This window comes from Phyllostomus hastatus, unplaced genomic scaffold (genome assembly GCF_019186645.2).
Source record: "Phyllostomus hastatus isolate PE091 unplaced genomic scaffold, TTU_PhHast_1.1 phas_scaffold_501, whole genome shotgun sequence".
NCBI lineage: Eukaryota > Metazoa > Chordata > Mammalia > Chiroptera > Phyllostomidae > Phyllostomus > Phyllostomus hastatus.
Window position 1 is genome coordinate 17,930,893 of NW_025334033.1, and position 27,476 is coordinate 17,958,368.

Below are 27,476 nucleotides of genomic sequence, written 5' to 3' on the forward strand. Positions count from 1 at the left end.
TCACCGTTAACAAAACCAACTCATCTTGGGAAAAGTCGATTTCTTGAACAGAGACTTGTTTTTTTAAAAAAAAATTTTATTACAATTAAAATTACAGAGAAGGAAATCAATTCATTTCAATCAAAATAACTCATGTTTACACCATATTTATAAAACAAACTGTACAATAAAATATATAAAATGTTTTCATATTTTGTACTTCAATCATCATCTTCTTCCTCTTCATCACTGATCACATACTTCTTATGCTTTTTATTTGCTTTATCATCATCTTCTGCTTTTCTCTTTCCAGAAGGTTCACCTTCCTGAACAGATAAAAAAAATTTTAAATCTAAATGTCAAGAGTATTTCTAGAAATGTTTATCAAAAATAGCTCTGAGATGAATGACTCTATGTAACTCAAAACAACTATTTTAAAAAGACCATTTACCAGATGAATAAAAACAGTGGTCCAGGTCATGGCCAGTTTCCAAACCTACAAGTACTAGAAGACATTCAAAACTGACAACAACACAGAGTAGTAACTCACACTACAAAGACGCAGAGAGCTGAGGACCGGCCACGATACCTTTCCTTTCCACTGTTTTCGTGTTTCCTCACGTGTCTTTCCCTTTCCTGCAGTTTCTCCTTTTACCCATTTTTCTACCTTTGCAGTAACTGAGGTTTTCCAAAGTTTTCACTGCTTTCAAAAATAAGGGAAGATAAGAAGCTCTATTTGTCTCCTCTTTTGTAACTTAGATCCTGTCAGGGAAGGGAGACTGTTCAGCTACTGCATGTCTGTCACTGTGCTACCCAGTTTCACATCAGGTATTTACTATACTACGATGACTTTAAAGGCAGCGAGCACAAATCCTGCTGCACAGATGAGGAAGCAGAGTGAGATGACTTGCTCCAGGCCGCGTGAGAGGGAAAGGGTAGCACCAAGACTCAATAATCCAGTTCATCTAATCTAGACTCATGCCCCTTCCCCCAAATGCCAAGAAATGCTGTGATGGGCAATAATGGTGGTTCTCTGGCACGGGGAAATTGGGGTCTGAAAACTCCCCCGTGTCTCAGAGGCACACTCAGGCTCATGGCATTTAGGTGGGGCTTTCATGTGCGCATACTGGAGAGGGACCTGGAGCAGGTATGGCCCTTTCCTACTCTCTCCCACTGTAACCCACGGCCAGGACCTGACCTGGGGTCATGTGCGGAGATAGTGGCAGGAGTTGGGAGGTCCAGGCAGAAGTAAAACCTTTGGTGTCACGAAAAAGGGAGGGAAGGGTGCTGGAGGACCTAACGGTACTTGGGTGAGGAAGACAGAGGGTGGCTGCTAAAACAGACAGCTGGGAGGCATTTACAGAGACATTTGTACATTGGGCAGTTACACGTTTATAACTGCTCAACCCCAAAGAAGGCTATTTAATGGATCACATTTTAAAATCTCCTTTCTGAAAATGCAAGGAATAAAGAGAAATCCCATGGCACTTCTCAATTTTCATTCAGTCTCCGCTTGCCAAGAAATAAAACAGCATCTGTTCAGATGAAGATTCCCATTTGTCAACAGTTCAACACACTGTAAATGCATCATTAAGACGTTTCCTACAGAATTTAAAACAAATATTCTGCAGAATAAGTTAACGATTTCTATCTGATTATCTTCCATAGCATGCCACTTCCAAGAACGATTGAGAAATATTCAGCGTTGTGATTAACAAACAATAATGCAAGAACGGAATTCTGCTTCACATGAGAAAACAGCTTCCAGGAGCCCAGGTCACAGAGGGCCAAACAGACCGAAATACACTGAAACCATGGATAACGAGAACATACATCTATTTCCTGGAGGACAGGGTAATCTTTTCAATAACCAGGCCACTGAAAACAACTAACAATGATGGGGAAACATAAACAACTCAGTGTAATGGCAAGAAAACAAAGTATGATCAGAGGCCAAAAAATGAAGTGAAACTAGAAACCCAGAGAGATAAGCAGACACTAAAGCAGGCTTTCTCCTTGCACACATTTACCCAACTCTGCGAACCTGAGCTTGGGCTTTTATGTCTTAGGGCGACTGAGGACAGGAGACAAAGGCCAAGTGGAGCGGGTTAGCAGAAGGTCCTCTTTAGTGTCTCCCTTTTAGTGTCACGGTGACCCAGAAACACACCCAAGCCCATTTCTCTGAGGCAGGAGTCAGCAAACTGTTTGGTGAGGGGCCAAATAATACATGTCTTAGCCTCTGCAACCACTCCGCTCTGCCACTGCAGCGGGAAAGCACTGCCAGACAACACAGAAATATACACGGGCGGGTTCCAGTCAAACAAGCCAGGTGAGTAAGTGCTGTGTAATTTGCCAGCCCCCGTTCTAAATGACTAAAAAGAACAATTTCTAATCTGAAACATCAGAACTAATTAGCAGGGGATTTAACAAAATTCAAGGAAAATTCACAATCATAAGTCAGAAATCATACTTCCAGGTAATCTAAAAAGACCTTACTTCCAGAATACAGTTTAGAGTGGGTCCAGGGAGCTGCTATCCAATGCAACTGGCAGAGGGAAGTATAAATCAATTTGGGAGAAAACCAATCAATCCGGGCCTCAAAAACTTCCACTGATCTGAACTAAGTAAATGATTTAATTACAGAACACAAAGAGAAATAAGCCATCATGAAATAGAGCCAGCAGAGGTACAGCAAGTCCTCAATGTCAATAGGTTCTGCGACTTGAAGAGAAAGGACGAGGAAACCAATGTGACCACAGGCTGACTGATCTGCAGACCGAAGTTCCTGTGGCAGCACATCAATGTATAATATAACGACGCTCAACAAGCCATTATTTGAGGACCTGTGTAATAGGCAGCAGAATCACACATGCGAAGATTTCATTCATTGTAAATAGCAGACATGAAAGATCATATATACAAATGAAGTTTAAAATATTTAAAGACAAAAAGGAGAAACTAAAAATATGAGTTAGGAGCCAGAGTTTTAAAAATGACAATTTGGCCCTGGCTGGTGTGGCTCAGTGGACTGGGCACCAGCCAGCACACTGGAAGTGTGGTTCCTGGTCAGGGCACATGCCTCAGTCTCGTGCCAAGTCCCCAGCTGGGGACGTGAAAGGGGCAACAGTTTAATGTATCTCTCACATCAGTGTTCCTCTCCCTCCTTTTCCCACCCTCCCTCTTTCTCCAAAAAATAAATAAAAGACTTGTAAAGAAAAAGACAAATTAAAAGAAAACCTAAATCTCTAGCAATGAAAATGAAAACTAAGTAAAAACTCAATGGAAGTTATTAACACATAAGACACAGCTGAAGAAAGAAGTGAATTAGAAGCAGGATTTGAAGAAATGTCCCAGAATGCAGAGAGACAAAGACATGAAGAATATAGAAGACAGTTTGAGAGTTATGGCGGGTAGAGAAGGAATAACATACTCTAATCAGAGTTTCACAAAAGAGAGAAAAAATGGTACCGAAGTAATATCTGAAAGATTAATGACTAAAAAATATTCAGGACTGATAAAAATATACCAGTCCACAGATTAAGAAGTCTAGCAAATTCCAATCACAAAATAATCACAGTATAATTCCAGAACACCAGATTAAAAAAAAAAATCTAAAAAAGACTTAAAAAATGTAAATAAGTCCTAGAGATGTAATGTACAGCATGGAGAATAGATTAATAATATTATATTATATATTTGAAAGCTGCTGCTGAGAGAGATCTTTAAAATTCTCATTGCAAGAAAATTTACAACTATGTGTGGGAATGAAAGTTAACTAGACTGATTGCAGTGATCATTTCACAAAATATACGAGGTCTGTCCAGAAAAGTCCAGCCATTGTTAATATAACTAGAATGCTCTGTGCAGCATCAATGTAACCTGGCAGCCAAGGGGAGTGGACTGGAATGCGCATGTATGAACAATGACGACTTCACTATACTAGTCAGTGGGGGCCGTAGATGCCAATGAGTGAGCACGTGTACTATGTGGCCATCACATTCAAAATGACTGAGTAAGCAGAGTAATGCACTTGCATCAAATTTTGTGTTAAGCTTGAACATTCCTCTGCAGAATATTTGGGTGATTCAGAAGGCCTCAGTGACAGGCAACTCGTGATTGGCAGCTTCATCATGACAACCTAACCTCTCATGCATCAAATCTTGTGGTTTTTTTGTGAAACATCAAATCACCCAGGTGACTCAGTCCCCTTACAGCCCAGATTGAGTGCCCTGCAACTTCTGGCTTTTCCCAAAACTAAAACCACCTTTGAAAGAGAAGAGATTTCAGACCATTGATGAGATTCAGGAAAATACAATGGGGCAGCTGACGTCAATTAGAACTATGTGAGGTCCCAAGATGCCTACTTTGAAGGGAACTGAGGTGTCATTGTCCTATGTACACTGTTTCTTATAGTTTCTTCAACAAATGCTTCTATTTTTCACAGGCCATGGCTGGATACTTTCTGGAGAGACCTCATACATATATCAATCGAACCATTATGTTGTACATCTGAAACTGATGCTGTATATGTAAATTTTACATCTCAAAAAAAAATTTAAACTTACTGCCTGTACTCTTCTAATTGGAAAAGGATACTATTAAGAATATAGATGAAAAGCTACTTTGAAGTAATCTGTTTCAATAACAAACTGTAAATTTATGTTAATTTTTTGAGTTAGTATTATTTCAAATATTATTTCGCCTGAATAAAAAGAAATGAGTTTTTTCTATCATCAGAATTATTCCCACAACTTAAAAAAATATCTTGAAAATAAAAATTAAAAAAAAAAAAAGATACACCCCCTGATCTGCCACACTGAATGATTTCTAGTTCTCCAGTCCAGCCCCAATGTCTCGGGATTGCATGTTTTTTCTCACAAGCCTCTCCATCCACCTGGCACGCCCACTCCGACCAGTACGCCCTACATGCTAACACTCTTTCCTCAACAGCCAGGGAAAGGTCTCCTTCTCTGAGCCTTCCAACACCCGTCCAAACAGGCAGTAGGCCCTCGTCTGGGCCACTCCAAGTCTTGTCACTACAATTATCTGAGGTTCAGTGACATGTGCAGGCGGCTGCTGTGCTCCTGGGCTGTCTGGGAGCGCCTTTTCATTCCAGGAGCTGACTGTGGGTATGGAGTGAAGCCCCGGAACTGAATAAATGTGGTTTTACCTCATCGCTGGTGAGTTTCTTTGCTTTGAGCAGCCGTTGAGCCTTATCTTCTTCCGATCCTTCATCACTGTCTGATGAATAGATTCTGGCTCGTTCCTCTGAAAGCAAAGGAATGAGCTCGGTGAATGACTTTCAAAGACAGCTAGCTATTCATTTCTGGATTTTTCTTCTGACGAATGTCTTTAGTTCCTTCATTTTCCCAGAGGAAGCAAATAATTTAAAGTGTTTTGATTCAAAGATAAATATAAGTTTAGAAATGTTGCAATAAAGCACTTACCCTCTCAAAATACAAGAATGATTCACGACTACTTTAAACATGAAAAAGGCTGTGGCAATGTGACTAAAGAGCAGACACCACTGCTCTTCCAAAGTAAGCCACTGAAGCCCAAGTCTTCTTTCATAGGGAGGTAAGCTAATTCCAAAATAAGCTTAAGATAAAAGCAAGAGGTGGTTTCCCGGTCCTCTGAGGACCTTTTGTTGCCAGGCAGACATTTCAAAAGGAGATGTAGATGAGCAGTAATCTCCGATGCCCCAGCCCAGGTGAACGTGGGGGAGGAGCAGCAGCAGCCTGCTCCAGGCGCACCCTCCAGCCTCAGAACCCAAAGCCTTCCCGGTGTCCCCATCCCTGCCTATCCGACTCCTGGAAAAAACTAAGTGTCAATGAGTTTGTCTGTTAGGCCTCACTTCTCTAGTAAGTTGAATATTATGGAACTCTCTCCTTAAAAGCATCCTCAATTTTTTGTTTTTATTTTGTTTTTGTTTTGTGTGTGTGTGTGTGTGTGGTTATTTCCACAATTAATGCTTTCTGTGGGAAATTAGCACTAACAAAAATAAATAAATAAATAAATAAATAAATAAATAAATAAATAAATAAAAGGTCTCTGTACTGTAGCTCAGAACTAAATAACTGGAAGGAAGGAAGGAAGGAAGCACACTAGAACAGAGACAATCACTGCAAGAAAAGGAGAAAGGAGTTTTACAACAGTCACAGAAGGGGAAATTTAAGTGTGCTTAAAATTTATCCCTCAATACGGACAACACTATAGTGCACGGTCATCCGTGGTAATATCTTACAGTGAACAGCACTCCCAAAGCTCTAACCAAGCTACTTTGGGGAGGATTCAAGCCTCACTGTACAGATGCAGGACACAACACTCAGAGATGTGAAGTCACCTGCCCAAAGCTGAGGAGTGGTAAGAACAATGACAACACTTTTAGGTGACATCTATTTAGCACTTGTGATGTGGCAGGACTGGGTGAAGTGCTTTATATGTACATTATCCTTAAATTTCAAAACAACCTCTTAGTGTTTTGTACCAATTAGTAATTTCTAAAAGGTTGAGAAAAGTTACAAATATAATTGGCAAACTCTCAAACCAGAAAAGCAGAAACTTAGCAACAGTCTGAAAGTGGGAGCCACAGCAGTTTCCACTCTTTCGGGCTCACCTGGAAGAGTTCTGCAACAATTAGTCATTAGACCTTGAAGTATACCACCCCTTTAAAGTAAAATGTCCAGTGAGTGAGCATTCAGAGCAAGCCCAATGCAAAGATGAGTTCCTGAACCCTGAAATGAAATTTCTGCACAGACTCACCTCGAATGCCCCCTTTGTATCGGTTCTTAATGGCAGCCAAGCTGATGGACTCCTCGCCTTCCTCTTCCTCGTCATATCGATCAGGTTCGAGGTAACTAGCACTCAGTCCCCGCTGGTGCTGTTTCTCTCTCATTCGGCGCTGCTGAGATTCCCTACGAATAGAAGCCCGCAAACGTTCTTCTTCTTTCTGTAAAGAAGCAAATACATCATTGAACTTAAAAAGGAACAACTTTTGTGCCTGCCTGAACCTAATTCCATTCTATTTCTTCTGTCAGGAACGTTATCTCCATGCCACACCTGTCACCACGCAGTGACCGCCCTGTTTCGTTCCAGGGCGTGAGGGCTGCTCACAGGCGAAGAGGCAGAAGGCTCCCCCACACTCACTGTCTCAGCAGAACTGGCACAGGCACAGGCACAGCCTTGGGAGCTGCCATGTCCCCTGTGCTGCCAGGCAGGGCCCGGAGAGCAGCGACCAGCCTGAGCAATGTTGGTGTGCCCAGTGGACACCTGAGGGAGGCTCTTTCTGTCACCCCGACACAGACACCTGACTTGGCCAGGCTCCCCCAAACCACCACAGTGCCCGGACATTCCTGCCTGGGGCTCTCCATCCAGACAGATAGCTCCCCACAGGGCCTGCTGACAAGAGGCATAGGTGGGGGAGGGTCCCTGAGCCCCAAAGTTACAGCCTTCACCCCTTTCCATCTGCCTGGCATTCCACATGTTGGGGTGCACAAGGCAGAGGCAGGATATGAGAGGTCGGGGATATCCTGGCATTTGCTCTGTATTACTACACACAACTCTGATTCTGTTTCTAGACATTCTATGCAGCAAACTGTTTCCTTAAGTAGAATGTGGCTGTACTGAATATACAGGGTCTGGAAGAAGTAAGGCATGCTTGAGTGTGGTTGGTAGGATAACAATACAGGTGTAATAATTTAGTTTTAATTTGAACATTTCACCTAAAATGTCATATGGCATGCTTGAGTGTAATGTTATTATGTTACAGAATCACATGCTTATGATTTTATAGTAAAAGATTTTGTAATGAAAAGGGATGTTATTTGTGCTGGACCCTGTAGAGTAAAAACCAGTGTTAGCAGGACAGAGCTCAAGAACAAGCCAGCTGACCCCTTGTGAATTCCCGTGGAGGGCGGGGGAAGTGGAGGAGAGCTTGGGGGATTTCTCAAGGTGGTCCAGAAGGGTCTTCCAATAATGTTGAGACTGGAGTCTGCAGCTCCTTCTGGCTCCCGTGAAGAGAAAAAAGTGGGGAAATGGAGCACGAAAACATGAACACTTCAGACTTCAAGCCAATGTCCCTTCACACCACTGAGGCCCTGCTACTGAATCTGGTTCTGCTCACCTGCCCCCATGAAGAAAATACAAGGAGTGAAAAGGGCCAAATCTTCCACTGAACCTGATGATGAGATTACTGAGAAAGATCCTGAGGCAACCAGAGCGCCTCAGCGTGCCCTGGTGCACTAGGGAATGAAACCTCCGGAAGCAGGCAGGGCTGCGGGAAGACCCAGCACGGACCAGAGAAGGCAGAGGAGAGTGAGGGAGCCTGCACCTGGGCCTTCAGCTTCCCCAAGCAAGTGCAGCACAAAGGGCAACGGTGTCAACGCCCACACAGCACACGCTCCGTCTACCAGGGGCAACGCCCCACGGCTGCATTTGCACCTCACTGACCATTGTGTCAGGTTCAAACACCTACCAGGCAGAATGTTATAAACTGCCCTGAGAAACCACATCTATTCTTTGCCCGATTTGCTGTTAGGCACTTTTCCATCAATCCTGTCCTATTTTTACTTTACTTTAGACTAAATCTCTAGCATTTCCACTAGTTTTTGACATGGATTCTAAACCAGACATATGATCTAGTCATATCTGGAAGTATCTGCTGAAGTTCGGATTCTTTGTCCCCAGCTGCTCTCTGGCCACCACCATGTGCAGCCCATGCTCAGGACACGGGTCCAGCTCCCTGTTCACACCAGCTGGGAGGAACAAAGGTGAGTCAATTGGAGGTAATTAACGAACATTTTGGGAAATGCTATTGTTAATACACCAAAAATCCCAGAATAAGCTTAGCAAACGTACCTTAATCATCTCTGTGCGCTGGCATTCGGGATCACGGCCAGCCATTGGTAAGATTCTAATCTTCTGTGTCTTTGAACATCTATCTGCAAGTGACAGGGTCATCTTTCTGTGCGTGGCACTGTCTGTAGAGTGAGGTCTGCAGGAAGTGAACAAAACGTTTCACTACTTCCCATATATGTTTGTGGCCCAGTCATGTCACACATCACAAAACCAAAGGGCCAGTGCCCATTACTTAAGTCTCTAGAAAAAATAGGCAGGGACGCTAAAGCGAATACAGCAAGTGGGGGATTTTGAACTTTCTTCATTCTATGGCTCACCAAAACAGTATCTCACGAGTAAAGTGAAGAATGGAAAGCTGGACTCAAAAAGGCTTTACAAAGAACCACCACCCTCTAAAAACAGCATATGAATAGGCTCAAGCAGCATTTGCTGAGCGCTAAGTGCCAGGCACTGTGCTTTGTGTTTGAGATGTTACATGAATTCAAGTCACAGCTACTCTAAGAGATAATGATTACATTTTATATATTAGAAAAACAAGGCATAGAGGAGTTGAGAAAGTTGCACAAGGTCATGCAAGTAGAAACAGGACTCAAATATAGGTTTATCTGATTCCAAAGCCTATACTTTTGACTGTTCCAATTCTCAAAAAGCTAAGTCCTGACCAAGATTATTGTGCCCTTTCCAACATGAGCATTACCGAAGGAGGATGATCTGCTCAGTTCGAAGGAAAGAAAACATGAACACGTCAGTGTGGAGTCTACGGTCTGGAGCAGGGGACTGCTCTCACCAGCTAACCTGAGTGTCTGGGGCTGCGCGGGGGGGGGGGGGGAAGCACCCTGGAGTGGTCCTGGATGCAGCAGCTCCAGGGACAGGATGGGCCCCGCCCCGCCCCCCCCAAAAGCCTTTCCTGACTGCAGGCACACTAACAACCTCTAGTTATCAGTCTCCCAGATCCATTGTACCACAAAGACAAGACACACTGCCTACCAAGTACTCTAGGCCTCTTACTAGTAGCAGTAAGTAGTAGCCACTTGAAATTAATAAGTTGATGTTCTGGTTTACATAACAGTTTTTTGTAAGTTTGGTTAGCATAACCTGGTTTCCTGTGAAACAGCAACTTTTACTGCACTAGACAGAACAGCCTTTGAACCAAGAGAGCTAAGGACCAGATCTTGGTCTTTGGCAAATTATACTGTGAGATTATGTCAGTCAGATGTCAGGCATTTTAGACACCTGTATTTTGCTGCTTTACTGTAAGGAACAACAGTACATTGGTAAGAATAGTTACCTGAATGTGAGTTTGGTTTTAAAGACAGCTTGTCCCTGTAGACCGGTACCTTGTCTTATAAAAAGGTGGTTGTGGTCGCCTTGCAGTGGAGCTTTGTAAACATCAAACACCTCATTGCCCAGATGCAGAGACATGCTGAAAGGAAGGAACGCTTCACATATTAAAAGTTATAGAGCTTTGCTCCTACCATTTTACTTCACTGAAAATGTGATTCGACTGCTGCTGTCTCTCCTCACACAGAACGCAGAAGAATAAAAAAGGCAGGATGCAGAAAACCACCCACCTAGAAGTACAACATGCTGTGACATTCGCTCAGCCTCTCCTACCTCCCAGTGAAAGGCAGTTTTTCTAAAATGTCAACTCACAGTGAGCAGTGCACAGGAGGAGGGGAGTGGTGTGCCTTTTCCAAACTACTGTGCTATAGCCAAGAGGACGATCACATTTTCAGCCCACTCTAACATCTTCACCAGCTGGAATGACCCTCAACCACCTACTTATTTCTCTCAGGTTTTCTATTCAATGCCAGGGACTAGGCACTGGAAATTCTTTAATAAGAGGTGACCCACCAATAAGGTCTCATTTCAAAACCTGACTCTGGGTGTCTCAGTACTCTGCAGGCAGCCAGCGCTCACCTTCCATCTGACCACTTCACGATCCGAGCATTGCTTTCTTTAATTTCATTTCCTTCTTCATCCCGGCGTATCCTCCATCGGATAGTATTTTCTACCTGTTTTAAAGCATAAATGCCTTGGAACACTATAGCTTATGCTTCCTTTATTCTCTAGAAACACATAATCATAAAATAGGCCTGTATAGGTAGTGACAGAAAAACATAAAACATTGAAGCCCTCTAATTTTAATCACCTAAGAGACATTGAATAATTCAACAACAAGAACAAAAATAAGCTTGAGTGAATTTCTGAGCTCCCAGGGCTGGAACCACAGAAGGAACTGAGGGCCAGAGCATCTCAGCAGACACTAAACCTGTAGTAGCCCTGGGATGTTCTAAGTCACAGCAAGAGCTACCAGGACAGAGGTGAGGCTTGAAGCCGTGTGAGGTAGCAATTTAGAACTGCAACTCCCTATATGAAGCAGGTTCTCTCACAAGGCTACAAATTGATAGATGTGGGACCAAAACACTGTGCCTACCAGGCTAGGGAGCTAGAGAGGCTCCCCGCACATGCATAAGCCAAAAGAAACACCCTATGAAAATTAACACCCCAGCTTTGGGCAGATTTAGAGTCCAACTTGATCTTAACGACATGGAGGGGAAATACCAGGCAGATTAAAGAAACATTCAAGAGCTTCCGACAATGAAAAACTCTTACTGCAATTAAAAACTCAGTGGGACTTCTGGGAAAATGTAGTACACTAAATGCATGTAGTTTATCACTGCTGCATCCTTGAAACCCACTAATGTGACAGTGAAGAATTTAAAAAGGATGCACTCACAAGGATAAAGAGACTATGAATTAAGATAGCAGCAAAGAGAAGCCGACATTGTGGAAACTGATAGCTAAGGCCATCCTTCCCTAGACACAGTCCCCTGCCATCAACCCCAAAAGCAGCTGCTCCCATTTCCACTAGAATTTCTGGATTTCCATTCTGTTAGATGTGACTGTCTTTGCAACTGGCTTCTAATGGTTCCCTTCCAGTTTTTCCCCTTTCCCTTCTATATTCCTCATTAAATAAACAAACAACTACAAGGCCAGCTGATTAAAGAACTCAATTATATGCATGAGTTAAATATGATGTCATTTTTAAATTCATTTCAAAATAATGAGGGTACAGTGGCATGGGAAATATAGATTATCAACTTGACAAATGTTTACGTGAGTGATTGGTACATGAGTTTCTTATACAGGTCTCACTAGATTTGTGTATATTTAAGTTTTTCTTCATAGCCCTGACTGGTGTGGCTCAGTAGATTGAGTGTTGGCCTGCAAACCAAAGGGTCGCTGGTTTGATTCCCAGTCAGGGCACATGCCTGGGTTGTGGGCCATGTCCCCAGTGGGGGGTGTACAGGAGCAACCACATACTGATGTTTCTCTCCCTCTCTTCCCCTCTCTAAAAATAAAAAAATTTAAAATATTAAAAAAGTAAATATATTTTTCTTAATAAAGTACACAAAACAAAATAACCTGTCACGCCCTGACTGGTGTGGCTCAGTGGTTTGGGCACCGGACTGCAAACCAAAATGCTGCCGGTTCAATTCCCAGTCAGGGCACGTGCCTGGGTTGCAGGCCAGGTCCTCAGTTCAGGGTATGCAAGAGGCAATGGATCGATGTTTCTCTCCTTCTGTTTTGCCCTCCCTTCCCCCTCTAAAAATAAACAAAAATTTAAAATCTTAAATAAAATAATATCTGTCACTAATTCCTTTCTTCCCTCTCATCCAAAATATTTAGCCACATGTAAATATGGAAACACATATGGACAATTATTAATTGAGAAGACACTTTTGAAAAATGCTCCCTGGCTGGCGTAGCTCAGTGGATTGAGCACGGGCTGGGAACCAAAGTGTCCCAGGTTCGATTCCCAGCCAGGGTACATTCCTGGGTTTCTCTCTCTCTCCCCCTCTCTCTCTCTCTCTCTCTCTCTCTCTCTCCCTTCCCTCTCTAAAAATAAATAAATAAAATCTTTAAAAAAAAAAAAGAAAAATGCTTTCTATTATATAAGGTGATTCTAATAATAATAGTAATAAAAATAATAATAATGCTAGGTCTTTCCCCGTTGGAGTGAAAGACACATGAAGGTATTTCTAAAGTCAGAGGCCTCACAGAGGTACGTACATAAACTGTACCCAGTTTCCTGTGCCTTAAAGAATTAGTTACCCCACCAACTCACTCTAAGAATGGTCAGCCTAGTCTCAAGAATATCACTCAAGAAACAAAGGGTGCGGTGTTGTTTTCCACTGTGTACCAAGGTTTTAAGACATAGTCTGTTAAACACCAACATTTTGAACTCTAGGCACCAAAGTTTTAGAGAAAATATTTATTTCTAAACTTCGGTGCATCTACTAGAGTCTTATGTTACATGATCTGAAAATACAATAGATATACTGAATCACTCACTGATGTGTCATGATAGAGAGTAAGGGAAAATGCAAAAACCAATAAAAAGTGAACAAATAAGGAACTACCACACTAACTTATATAAATGATGGGAAATAATGAAAAGAAGTAGAATAATGCCAGAGGCACTAAAACAGGCATGAAAAATAGATACACATGTTCCAAGGAAAAATACTAACAGATGGGCTAATGAGAGCTATGCAGACGCAAGGCAAAGGACACGGAGAACAACAGCAACAAAAAAAAAACACTCTAAGCAATAAACCTATTAATTCTGTGACCTAGAGCAAGTTATTCATACCTTTATATCTCCATTTTCTCATATGATTTGCATTTCCATTAAGAGGGAGGAATGGTGAAATTTTGCTGAAAAGCTTTGGAAGCCCATGCACTTTGGCGAGAAACTAGCTTATATCAAGCTTCTTTAGATACTTGTGGATCCATCACACTTGAAGGGATGAAACTGTTCTAAAAATTCAGCTCTTGAATTCTAAGAATGCCAGACTGCCACTTCTTAACATTCTAACACCATGTACAATATTCATTGAAAAGTATTTATAGGAAATCCTTCAGATTTAAGAATTTAAAATGCACAGCTCGTTTTAGTATAATGAGAGAAACTGCTTCTTGTTCTTTGGTACAACTCAGCTAAAGCATCAGCTTAAACTACATCCACCTTCATTAAAGGAAGATTAGGGGCATAACGAGACTGTACAAGGTATCAAAGAGAAGAATTAATAGGAATTCCATACAATAAAGAGTTGGTAGAAGCAATCAGAAGAATGCAAAGAGAGCCACAGGGGAAGTGTTAGGAATGAGTAACAAATTCTCCTTTTTTACATGATTTATTTATTCACAGATCAAAGAGCCTGAAGAGTTTACTCTTGCAGGAAGTTGCTATAACTTAACCCACAGTACACATGGAGATAGTTGTTCAAAACACCAAACCACAGTACCATTTATTCTAAAGGAAGTATCTAATTATTTTTTAAAGCATCAAAAAAGTATAATAGCAAGAAAAGTGACAGAAAGTAACATATTTACAGAGCAAAAGATATATATTTTCTTCCTAAAAAATAATTTTAAAGGGAAGAAAATTCATTTGTTAATAAAACATATTTTCTTTTTCTTTTTTTTTTTACTGGATTTACTGGGGTGACATTGATTAATAAAATTATATAGGTTTCATGTATACAATTCTAAAATATATCATCTGTATATTGTATTTTATGATTACCACCCCGGAAAAAATCATTTTTAAAGGCTCAAGTCTCAAGTTAGGGTCTCTACATTTTACTTTATTAAAAAAAACAGAAAGGAGTAAAACATGAAATGGTACCTTTAATTTTAACCTGGTTCGACCTTCTTCATCCAGCATTTCTTCATCTTCAAATTCATCTTCATAATATTGAGGATCAAAAGGTCTGTAAATTTTTAAAAACTATTAATCATATTTTGTAAAGAATATTATCACTGCTATATAATAACATATGTATTAATACTGCTGTACTAAAAATCATAATATAATTAAAATTCATAATGGTCAAATATCTTCATGTTCAACTTTAAGGAAATAATCAAATCATTGCACTTTCTTGAAATTTGGTGTTAATGCATGTTGCTTGAAATAGAGTGCAAGCAAGGCTAACTATTCTAAATATTCTGTATTCTTATATAAGTCTTCAAGGAATAAGCCACATGTTCTCTTGCTTTCTCCATCATTTTGCTTGGGGAAAAAAAGTTTAAATCACACATAACTTGAATGTTAGTAGTGAATAATACCCACAAACACTATTTAGCTGTCCAAAACTATTAGCTTTTCTAGATCCACAATGGATGCCATGGTGGACATTTGCCATTTCCCTAGCAAACTTCCTACTCTCAATTTCAGTGTTTTCAGGGCTGTACTAGTCAAAAACACTCAAAGGCTTATGATATCTGTTAATGACTAAGTATCAAAGTGCTAAAAACAATTACAAGTATTAGAAATCTCCTTTATCGATATAATAGTCCCTACTTTATCTATCACAGAATATCTCTGATTTATTTCTTCAGAGACACATGACCAGTCTACCACTCTGTGATCAGTCAACTCATGTAAAATAAGAAAGATGTCAGCATCCCGCATATTTCTACCCGATGTACAGAAACTTTTTGCTGATCCCCTTACCTGGGCTCCACACTGAGAAAGTTGGGCAGTTTAACAAAATACAAGTCATTTCCTAAATCAGTGTTTACTTTGGGTATTTCTACTTCTATTCTGGTCTCAGGAATTGGCTCCTCCTCCTGCTGATCCTGAGGCAATCCATTTTCATCCTAGTTAAAAAAAAAAATCATAGAATTTCAGAGCTTCATGGGATATTAGAAATGGTCTAGCTCAACCCCCCCACTTTAATTACTTAGGTAGGCAAGAGCACATTGAGACATTGCTACAGGGCGAAAGCAGCCCTCAATCCCCATTCCTACCCACCCAGCCCCCAAAACCTCCTGGGACACAAGATCAGCTTAGAAGCATCGATATAAGAAAATCTCTTGTGATAAGTCTGTCTTCCGCATACTCACCAAGAGAAGTGAGAAATTAATCAACACTTCAATAGGAATTATGAAGTCACTCTACCAATTAAGATCAAAGATTATCAACACAGCACACAACACACTTCTCGGCAGAAACAAGAAAAACATTTAAATCAATGGTTTTCAAATCACAGCCCTTGCAGTCTAGTCTCTTAAAACATGGCACCAACCTCATGCTGGGCAGTTTTTTCTCTTCTCTTGTCTTCCCGTCTTGTCTTGTCTTCTCTTCTTCTCTTCTCTTCTTTTTCTTTCTTTTTCTCTCTCTTTCTTTCTTTTTTAACCCAGTTTCCCCTAATGGTAACATCTTGCAAAACTACAGTACAATATCACAACAGGAAGCTAACCCTCAGAGTCAGATATAGAACATTTCCATACACAAAGATTCATGCTGATCTTCTATGGCCACATCCACTAGGTTCTTGCCCTCACCCCTCCTTAATCTCAAACAACCATTACTTTCTTCTCCATTTCTATAACTTTTGTCACTTCAAGAATGTCATGTGAATGGAATCATACAGTATGTAACCTTTCAAGATTGGCTTTTTTTTTCAACTCAGGATTCTTCCCTGGAACTTCATGTATCAATAGTTCAATCCTTTTTATTGCTTCAGTACAGATGTACCAGGTGAGTTATTTCTACTCTCCCTTAAAACCAAGAGTTCCGCTCTGGCTGGTGTAGCTCGGTGGATTGAGCATGGACTGTGAACCAGGCCTCGCAGGTTCGGTTACCAGTCAGGGCACATGCCTAGGTTGCAGGCCATGGCCCCCAGCAACCACACATTGATGTCTCTGTCTCTCTCTCTCTCCCCCCCCCCCTTCCTCTCTAAAAATAAATAAATAATCTTAAAAAAAAAAAAACAAGAGTCCCCTACATAACTAAGAAAGACATCTGTTCAATGTATTTTTATACTGTAATTCAGTTTTCAACTTTCTCTTCCTGGTGTAAGAGAGATCCTTAGTCTCAGAAACTTTTTAATTAACGTTGAATAAGGGCCCAGTTCACATCAGTAATTTTACTTACAACAGGCTGTCCTGGAGTAGGTGGTTTATCTTCTCCATCACTACCTGAAGATATATCATCTGCACCTCCAAAGAGATCCATGGTTCCACTATTATCTTCAATTTAGGAGAAAAACACACAGTATTAATATCTGTAACAAAGGTTCTTCCAAGCTATCACTTCAACACATTCCCAAGGTCTCTGGACCACACCAGGAAACCACCCAAACACCACTCCGAGCCTGGCTCTCAAAGAGCTGACTAGCAAGTCTGTGGAGAGGGAATGGGGCAAATCCAGTGAAAGGCAAAGCTGCAGAGGAGACACTTCTTGCTCCATTCACAGTATGCTTCTTGTTCTACTTTCCTTTAACCACAGGAGCCCAAATGTCCTACAGTCCATATACTCAAATTTGGGGCTTAAACAGTCCATACTGGCCTATTCTCTACATAGTCCTTCAAGTTTTAAAACAACAGGTCCATCCTGGCTAGTGTGGGTCAGTGGACTGAGTGCCGGCAGGCCTGTGAACCAAAGGATGCCAGTTTGATTCCCAGTCAGGGCACATGCCTGGGTTGCAGGCCAGGTCCCCAGTTCGGGGTACGTGAGAGGCAACCACACATTGATGTTTCTCTCCCTCTGTTTCTCCCTTCCTTTCCCCCTCTCTATAAATAAATAAATAAATAAATAAATATCTTTTTTAAAAACACAAAAAATTATAGGTCCATTTCTACCCAGGCCCCTCTGTGCACAAGCAGAACTTCACCTAGGTTTGGGCGAAACAACAATAATCTGTAATAAACCAATACACCAAGGTGGGTAGTACAGGGGTGAAGAGAAAGACAGGAGCGTGGTCAGAAAGTAGACTGCTTGAAACTGAGATCATAGAAGTGTTACAATTACCGATGACATAGTCTAGGATAAAACAGTGAGCTACTGAGACAAAGTGAAGGGCAGATCACTGAAAAAGGAGAGGCAACCTATTAGAATGGCCACAATCCAGCACAATGACAACAACAAATGCTGACAAAAATGTGAAGCAACAGGAAGTCTCATTCTTTACTGGTGGGAATGCAAAATGGTACAGCCACTTTGGAAGTCTAGCAGTTTCTCACAGAACTAAACATACTCTTACCGAGCACTCCAGCAATTCCACTCCTTGGTATTTTTACCCAAAGAACTGCAAACTTATGTCCACCCAAAAACCTGCACACCCATATTTATAGCAGCTTTATTCATAACTGCCAAAACTTTAAAGCAACCAAGATGTCCTTCAGTAGGTGAGTGGATAAACTGTTACTTCCAGACAATGGAATGTCATTCAGTGCTGAAAAGAAACGAGCTGTCAAGCCATAAAAAGGTGTGAAGGAAACTTAAATGCCCATTACTAAGTGAAAGAAGTTATCTGAAAATGCTACGTTCCAACTGCATATTCTGAAAAGGCAAAGCTATGGAGATAGTGAAAGACCAGTGATTGCCAGGGGTCAGCAGCAGGGAGGAGAGACGAATATGCGAGAAAAAGGACTTGCAGAGCAGTGAAATTACGCTGTATGATGCTCTAATGAAGGATACACGTCATTACGCGTTTGTCCAAACCCAGAGAATATACAACACCACGAGTGAGCTCCAGTGTGAACTGCTGACTCTGGGGATAATGATGTGTCAGTGCAGGTTCATCAGCTGTAACAAACGTTCCCTCTGGTGAGGAATGCTGACAATGGGGAAGGCTATGGGTATACAGACAATCACTACACATTCCCCTCAGCTTTGCTATGAAACTTAAATCAGTCTAAAAATTAAGTCTTAATAATAACAAAGATGAGACAATGACAGTCAAGTACTAAAGAGTTCATCTATATGATAAAAAAAATCACAAAAACTACAACCCACCATCTAACACTCTCATGTCTCTTCTTGATTCATTTTGTTCTTAGTTCTACCACCATCCAACATACTATATGTTTAATTTACTTACTGTGTTATCATCAGTCTCCCTGCCCTCCCCTGGCCCCACCTGACTGCAAGTTCTCCTAGAGAGTGGTCTTTTTTTTTTTTTTAAGATTTTATTTTTTATTTTTAGGGAGGGAAGGGAGGAGGTGGGGGGGAGAGAGAGAGAGAGAGAGAGAGAGAGAGAGAGAGAAAGAGAGAGAGAGAAACATCCATGTGCGGTTGCTGGGGGTTATGGCCTGCACCCCAGGAATGTACCCTGGCTGGGAATCGAACCTGGGACACTTTGGTTCCCAGCCCGCGCTCAATCCACTGAGCTACGCCAGCCAGGGCTGAGAGTGGTCTTTATCTGTTTTGATCATTGCTATATTCCCAGTGCCCAGAACAGTACCAACACACAGGAGATGCTCAAGGAATAACTGTGAACAAAATGAAAGAATGAACATATCCAATTCTCCCAACAACCCTATAAGATGGCTAGTATCATCTGCCTTTTACAGATCAGGAAATTGAAGTGTAGTAATTAATTTGACCAAAATCATATGTTTGGAAAGTGGAGCTACAAAGATTCTAACCTGGATTATCTAATTTCAAAGTCTACTAGTTATGTGCGTAGAGCATGCTGTTCTGTCCAGCTCTCCTTTTCTCTCTAGTTGCCTGTATAAGTGTTTGCTTTAGTTATGTTATTTATGACAATTTACATAAGCTATTCAACATTAATGCTTATTTAACAGTCAGCAGAATAATGGTTGTGCATAATCAAACTATCAATATTGCTTGCTGTAACTTTTATACCAACATCTTTATGCATAATAATTTGCCATTTGAAACAGTCATCCATAGAGATGAAGAGGAAGATCTTTTATCCTTACAACAAACCTACCTTATCTGACACTGATTTTTATGAACTCTTCATCTAACCCACAGCTCAAAGAACCAGGTTCTTCATCTGACATTAACCTGTTTAAGAACTTAAGAAGAGGCTGTTCTGGAACTGTCACTCAAACTGAAGCATGAACACTGCCACCTCCGCCTGAACCAGAGCCTCAGCCCCTACCGACAGATTCCTTCTAACTGTAAATGAAGAAACAGGTCCGTCAAACGAGCGTCAAACAGCATAAGCAGTTTCTCTTATCTGTACAACTTCCCTGTGTACACTAAGTGTGCCCACACTGAGCATGTACTATAGTTAAATGCAGAAAGAGGAACAGAAATAAATACATAAAAAAGAAGTAATTGAAGTACCTTTTGGAACCTCAGTGTCAGTATCCACTTCTGAATCAGATGCAATTGCATTCTTGCGTTTCATTCGCAAAACTTCATCTTCACTATCACTGCCTCGTGCGGACTCTGTAAGAGTAAAATGAGAGGTTCTGCATGATCGCAGTCCTATCACAACTTTGAATTTTGCGTTTGAAAAGCAACACTGGGGATAAACAAACTGTGGTGCACCCATGCAATGGAACGCTGCTCAGCAATGACTATGAAGGAGCTGCTGACACATGAAACACTTTGATGCATCTCGAATGCACTGTGTTAACGGAAAGAAGCCTAAGGGAAAGAAAAAAGGCTACATACCATATGATCCCATTTATATGATGACATTCTGAAAAACACCCAAAGTAGTGACAGAACAGACGAGGAGCTGCCAGGGGTCAGAGGTGGGGGAAGGATGTGATTACAAAAGGGGTATTATGAGGGAGTTTTTTAGGGTGACAAAACTGCTCTGTATCCTGACTGGAGTGGTGGTAGTTACACAAATCTGTATGCATGTTAACATTAAAATAACTAGCTGCACACACAAAAATAAAAATCAACTTACTGTAGTTAATTAAAAAATAAAATTAATAAAAAGAACATTGGTTTCTGTCAGCAGAAAAACTCGGTACAATGAGAAAAGCAGTACTGAAACTTGTGATTAAATTTATCTATAACTCATAACATAAAAAAAGAGGTAAAAATACTGCAATGGAAGAGAAAAACACATCATGTTCTGGATGGTACAACTGTTTACCTAACTGTAAACTTTAAGAAAATCAACTGAACCACTGCAGAACTAGTTAAGAATTAAGCAGAATAACCAGTTAGCTATAAGACTGTCTTAGGTCAGTCTGATAGTATTTGAGAAGTAGTACATGAGCCTTAACAATTCTGACAACAGTACTATTAACTCTACCCAGAACTAGCTACCGAATACTTACTGCAGTCCTATGGTCCATATGGACCTATATATGTTTCTGGAAATTTTCTGACCTCCTCTCCCAAATGATGACAAAATGTGGTCTTTAATACTACCCTATGACATACGTATTACAGGAGAAAAAACCCTTCCCCTGATATTTAAGCTAAGAAAATAGAATTACTACATAATTATAATGAATCACCTACAGAAATGAAGCAATCCAGATTTCCTTCTGGAAGACTTTTTATATTGAAGGTGGATTTTATATCAAAAAAAATCTCTACATCTTAAAAAATATTCTACATCAAGAATGTGTTAACTCGAGCAGAACAGTGTAACTCAAGCAGAACAGTGTAAACAACTATTATAGAAGGGGTCCAGAGCCCAAGGCCATCTGTACATTCCCAGTGTGCTCCAGTGCACGCATGTTCTGACCCAACCACATCTCCCTAGGGTAAGAATGTAGGCTTCAAGCTATCATAGCTCCTTGAGATCATCCAGCTCTTTTTCATTTTCTGGATGTTATGTTCCCCAGGCAACCTTCTAATTATTATAAACTGTCACCCAATGTGGATTTTCACCAAGGGAAGAATACTATGAGAAGAGAAATAACTGATTCTCTTGAAACAATTTTGCAATTCAACTTTTATAAATCAGTTTCCATGAATCTAATTATTTTGAGTCACCTTGGAGCCTAATTATCTCTGAATAATCAGATTTTGTATCTCAGAAACCTGAGCTGAAACATGTTCACATCTCAGTACAGCTACCCTATTGGGATGTTTCATGGTATGAGTTTTCAATGGTATTAGTTTTTTCCCCACCAAACAAACCTATACTCACCAGAGGCATGCTCTTCAGTTACCCACAGAAATGGAACCACCTCTCACTACTCGCGCACCATACATCCTTCTCTAAGACTGTTGTCTTTAAATTATTTTCTTCCTGACCTACCATCAATTAATAAATGGAAGGGGAACTGAAATAATACACAGATTAGGAAACTTTTCCAAAGGCAAAATGTATAGAGTTAGAAAAGGCTGAAATGGAGGGACAGGAGAGAAAAAACAGGGCACTGAAGATGCGGCTGAGAAAAGAATAAATGGGATATATCTGTACCTAGATGCTTCCACTCATCCATTTTGACCCTCAGAAACGAATTACCTGATTTGTGGTCCTGTTCTTCTTCATCATCTGAATGCCTGCGTTCTTCATCTGAGGCCTGTGGCCGTTCGTCATCAGAATTTTGCATTTTCTCCTCATCAGACATCTGTGGGCGTTCATCATCATCAGAATTCTGTTTCTCATCGTCATTATCAGAAGCTGCTGGCCGTTCATCATCCGAATTAGCCTTCTCCTCCTCAGAAAGCTGTTGCCTCTCATCGTCTGAGAGCTGAGGCCGGTCCTCGTCATCTGTGTTCTGCATTTTCTCATCATCGTCAGAGTTCTGCAACTTATCTTCTTCATCAGATCCTTGTGCCCTCTCCTCGTCATCAGAATTTTGTATCTTTTCGTCATCTGATTGGTCGCTTTTGTCTTCTCTGCCCCATTTTTCATCATCTGAAGGTGCTTTTTCAGAACCTTCTGCCTCTGAGTGATGGCTCCCTCCATCTGATCCATGACCTTCATCTTCATCATCATTATGGCCTTCTGATCCACTGTGCTGATCTATATCCGAAGGGTCATTGTCTTCATGGTCAGAATGCTCGGAAGGTTCTGATCTATTGTCTGATCTCTCGGAGCGATTATCACTCCCACTCTGATGAGAAGCTCCCTCATCCTCACTGTCATCTCCAAACAGTTCCTTATTACTTGGTTTTCCTGAATCACCTCTTTCATCCTGATCGCTTTCACTTCCAGAAGCATTACTGCCAGAAGCTGCATTCTCTTGATCAGAATCCGAGTCTGATCCGGAATCAGAATCTATGGAATCACATAAAAACTGGGTGATGTCATCAAAAAAGGCAGTATAAGGAACACCAAAAGCCTATCCCAACATAAAAGCAATGAAAACATTTCTCAAATACTAATTGTTAGTATGAGTTTTCTTGGTGCTCTGAAGACTAGCCAAAACTTGCAGCAACCAAGAGAATGCTTAACAGGAAAAACCAGCTAAATTTTTAGAAAGAAAACAGAACCTTGTTGTGGCATTTTACAGTACCCTAGACACGCCTGCCACTCACCATACCCTGCCACCTGCTGCTCCCCAGCTCAATGGTGCCTTGAAGATAAGAGTCTGAATTTCTGGTACATGTACCACTACTTAAGGAGCAGAAAGGACCTCATTCAAAAAGAATCACAGGCCCTGACTGGGCAGCTCAGTTGGTGAGGACATCATCCAGATACATTAAGGTTGCTGGGTTTTTTTAAATGTTTACTTTTTTATTGTATTTTTTTCCATTACTATTCATGTCCCTTATACCTTTTTACACCTCCACCCCCCACCTCCATGCCCTAGGTTAATAGTTTGATCCCTGGTCAGGGCACATACAAGAAACAATCAATGAATGTATCAATAAGTAGAAAAACAAATCAATGGTTCTCTCCCTCTCTCTCTCTTCCCCTCTCTCTAAAATCAGTCAATTAACAGTGCCCACCAGTAGATAAGTAGATAAAAAAGCTGTGGTATAGCCCTAGCTGGTATGGCTCAGTGGATTGAATGCTGGCCTGCAAACCAAAAGGTTGCCTGTTTGATTCCCAGTCAGGGTACATGCCTGGGTAGCAGGCCAGGCCCCCAGTTGGAGGCATGCGAGAGGCAACCAATTGATGTACCTCCCATACATTCATGTTTCTCTCCCTCTCTTTCTCCCTTTCTTTCCTTCTCAGCCATTAAAAAAAAAAAGGGAATCTTACCTTTTGTAACAGCATAGATGGACCTGGAGAGTATTGTGCTAAGTGAAATAAACCAGGCAGAGAAACACAAGTACCATATGATTTTACTTACATGTGGAATCAAATGAACAAAATAAACTAACAAGCAAAATAGAAACAAACTCATAGAGATGGAGAACAGACTGACAGCTGTTGGTGGGCTGGGTGAAAAAGTTTAAGGGAATAAGAAAACAACAACAAAAACCTCATAGGCACAGACAACAATATGGTGATTACCAAGAAAGGGGGTAGGGAAAGTAGAAGGTCAAGTGGAGATAACTGGTGATGGAAAGAGACTTGACTTGGGGTGGTGAACACATAATACAATATACAGATAATGCATTATAGACTTGTGCACCTGAAACCTATGTAATTTTATGAACCAATGTCCCCCAAGAAATCTGATAAAAATAAGAAAAGAAAACAAGCAGCAAAATGGAAGAAGTCCTCCCTTATCAGTAATTACTTGAAATAGGATATGGACTAACTTCTCCAATGAAAAGGCAGAAATTCGCAGAATGGATTTTAAAAAATGATCCATCTATATAGGCTGTCTAAAAAGATTTACTTTATGCCCTGGCTGATGTGGCTCAGTGGATTCAGTGCCAACCAGTGAACCAAAAGGTTGCCAGTTCAATTCCTACTCAGAGCACACACCTGTATTGCAGGCTAGGTCCCTGGATGGGAGCATGGGAGAAGCAACTGACCAAGGTACTCCCATTGATGTTTCTCTTCCTCTCTTTCTCCCTCCCTTCCCCTCTCTCTAAAAGTAAATAAAATCTTAAAAAAAAGAGATTTACTTTACAACCAGCATGGTTCTGTGTAAACCACTCAACAACCTAGGAACAGAAGGGAACTTCCTCAACCTGATAAAAGGCACCTGTGTAATAACCACAGCTAATACTGTATGAAACCATAATACTTTCTCCTTAAGGTCAGGAACAAGGCAAGGATGTCCACTCACCACTTCTAGTCAATACTGCACAGAAAGTTCTAGCCAGGGCAATTAGGCAAGAAAAAAAGACATCCAAATTGAAAGGGAAGAGTAAAACTATATCCACAGATGACTTGTGTTGAAAATCCGAAGAATTCATTCACACACATACACACACACACTATTAGAGCTAACACATTTAGCAAGGTTACAAGATACAAGATTAACATGATAATCAGTTGTCTCCACTAGCAACAAACAATCCAAAAGTGCAATTAAGAAAACAATTCCATTTCCAATAGTATCCAAAAGAATAAAATACTTAGGAATAAATTTAACCTAGTAGGTGCAGGATTTATGCAGCACATTTGTGCATGAAAGAAACACTCTGGGCTTTGGTACAGATTCTACCCATTGTTATGCCAACATGTTTGTCAGGCGTGGTTATTTTCTACAGCCCTTTGAGCACAGGGAGATAATAAAATATGGTAGGCACAACAGGAATTACCCTGTCACATCCACACTACCTGAAGGACCAACAGCAACCTTCACGGGCAGATTGGAAGTAAGTCCTACCGAGTCCTACTATCTAATGGTAAGATGAAATAAAGACTTAAAGCACAGCTGGCAAACACAAGGCCCGCAGACCAAATCTGGCCCTCCACCTGGTTTTATCTGGCCCGGCATCTTGTTTCTACCCAGCGGCAGTGCCGAGCCCCTTGCCCGTAGTTAAGGAGTAGTTACATTATACAGTCCTAAAATTACATTTGGCCCTTTGAAGGCATCTGCAAGGCTGATGTGGCCCCCCCGGTAAGAATGAGTTTGACACCCCTGACTTAAAAGAAGGTAAAACATGGAGCCCAGAGAAGCAGCTACCTCTATATATCACTTCCCCATACACTGAGTGGGAAAGCACTGCAAGATACATGTTACTGAACTATTGTTTCTACCCATCTAATTATTTATCAAATATGCATTAACCATCAATGTAAGCTAGTGAAGAAGCAGGGAATGCAGAGACAATCTTTCCATCATTATATCCTTGACACCTAGCAAGGTAGCCAGAACAAGACAGGGGATCAATAAAAACTTAACTGAATTGAATGAACAATTCCATAGAAGTGAGTTGTGGGAGGGTTCACACAGAAGTGTGACTTGAAGGGCAAATGGGATATGGACAAATAAAAATGAGGGGGAATGAAAAACACCAGCAAAGACAGTGGAACAAGAGGTAGTATATAGGACTCTGTATTTCCAGATTCATCCCGACTAGAATACTGGATAGAGCCTTCAGATTAGATTTCCACCTGGTGCTGCCCTTACTACACTCTAAATAAATACACACACACACACACACACACACACACACACACACACACAGGAATTAGAGGGAACAAAAGCAACCACAATAATGCATTTTGCTTAGGGAAAATGTAGATAAAATTACTTTGAGCCTGGAGGGTTAGAAGAATTCTGAACTTGATCTTGGGCCCCTTGTCACTCAAATTAACTCCTATTCATATTTCAAACTCAAATATCCAGTCCTTGTGCCAGAAATACTTCCACGCACCATAAACATTTTCATTCCATCAACAAATACTTCATCTCTCCTCTCCAAACACAGACCCCATACCCTCCTGAATCTAATACGACTGACTCAAGAAATTCTCGAGTTTCCGAACAGGCTATCAGGAAACACATTCTCTCGGGTGTGCAACGCCCATGCATACCCTACCCCGGTATCCCTCCCAATCCCTCCACCCAGACATCTCAAACTGCCCATCACACGATGGTCTGTCTGGTTTCATTCAAGAGGGCATTCCAGCTCCTTTGTAAACTCGTCCTCCCATTCCTCAGATTCCTGAATACCTAATTCCCATTTACTTACAACCCTTACTCTGCGCTAGCTCATACAAGACAGATCAAAGTGGGACCCCAAGGCTCTACGCCTGCACCCCTGCACCCTGCCCCCTTCTCTCCACACACTGCCAAGGCATCGCATGCTCCACGAACACCAAGAGTGTTCCATGAACACTTAGGGAAGCTGGCACCGCCTGGATTGCAGGGGGCGCTGAGAGGACTGGAAGAAGAGCGACCACTCGCACGTAGCGTCGTAGCGTCCGCAAACCCGGAACAGGATCCCGGTCGGGCTCTGGCCGCAGATGTCCCGCCACGCGCCCCTCCCGCGAAGCCCAGTCGACCCCACCTTTACGCTCAGCATCGCTGTCGGCGTCGCTCCCGAAGAGGTCCTCCATATCCGCCATTGCCGCGCACTTCCACCGTTGCCTAGCTGAAGGCTAGTCCGCAACTGTCTTTACGGCACTGAACCAACGACACGCGACAGTGTCGCAAAGATCCGCTAAAAGGTTCTTTCTTTCTGTGACCTAGATTTCGCGTGCCCCATTAACGTATGTTTGTCGACTCTTGTACGTTCACACGGTGGACAAACCCCGCCGTTTCATCAATCTCTCTTCTTATTGGCAAGGATTCTCACCGTCCGGGTGTCGGTTATTCGTTGGTGCTTGGCACGCTCCCTAGAAAGGCCTCTAACCGTGTTAAACCTGCCAGGAGTCAGGCCTGAAGTCCTTTGTTTCACATTGACAAGTGGTTCTGAAATTGTTGAGAATTCCAAAACGCTTGATTATATGTGGGTATTTGTTGCTATTTACCGAATTAGTAACCAAAGCATAAATTTTAAAAATTCATTAAAAAATAATAAGCAAGTTAACATAAATAGCATTTAAAAATTTTAAATGACTAAATTTTTTAAGAAAAAAATT

At 41.3% G+C, this 27,476-nt stretch overlaps 1 protein-coding gene across 2 annotated transcripts; it reads right to left on the reverse strand.

Annotated features, from left to right (window-relative positions):
• Positions 1-77: 77 nt before the first annotated feature.
• On the reverse strand, positions 78-27,036 carry LEO1 (LEO1 homolog, Paf1/RNA polymerase II complex component). Of its 2 annotated transcripts, none has more exons than XM_045823795.1 (12): positions 26,903-27,036; positions 22,056-22,814; positions 19,955-20,059; positions 16,790-16,884; positions 15,365-15,510; positions 14,534-14,618; positions 10,756-10,850; positions 10,124-10,258; positions 8,836-8,971; positions 6,742-6,928; positions 5,150-5,247; positions 78-305 (listed from the first exon to the last, which is right to left on the reverse strand). In XM_045823795.1, the coding sequence occupies exons 1-12, from the start codon at positions 26,958-26,960 to the stop codon at positions 201-203; spliced, it is 2,004 nt and encodes a 667-aa protein (XP_045679751.1). In that variant the 5' UTR covers positions 26,961-27,036; the 3' UTR covers positions 78-200. The 2 variants fall into 2 exon arrangements, with proteins under 2 accessions (XP_045679751.1, XP_045679752.1); XM_045823796.1 differs by having other exon boundaries at positions 233-301.
• Positions 27,037-27,476: the final 440 nt, after the last annotated feature.

What these genes read in the sequence shown, in the direction of transcription:
- LEO1 (XM_045823795.1), bottom strand. Translation starts at nt 26,960, where the DNA reads ATGGCGGATATGGAGGACCTCTTCGGGAGCGACGCCGACAGCGATGCT. An exon ending in CAGCGATGCTGAGCGTAAAG is followed by an intron (nt 22,815 to 26,902) that starts GTGGGGTCGACT and finishes GTGATTCCATAG; the next exon opens with ATTCTGATTCCGGATCAGAC. An exon ending in AGAAACTCACCAGCGATGAG is followed by an intron (nt 306 to 5,149) that starts GTAAAACCACAT and finishes TTATCTGTTCAG; the next exon opens with GAAGGTGAACCTTCTGGAAA.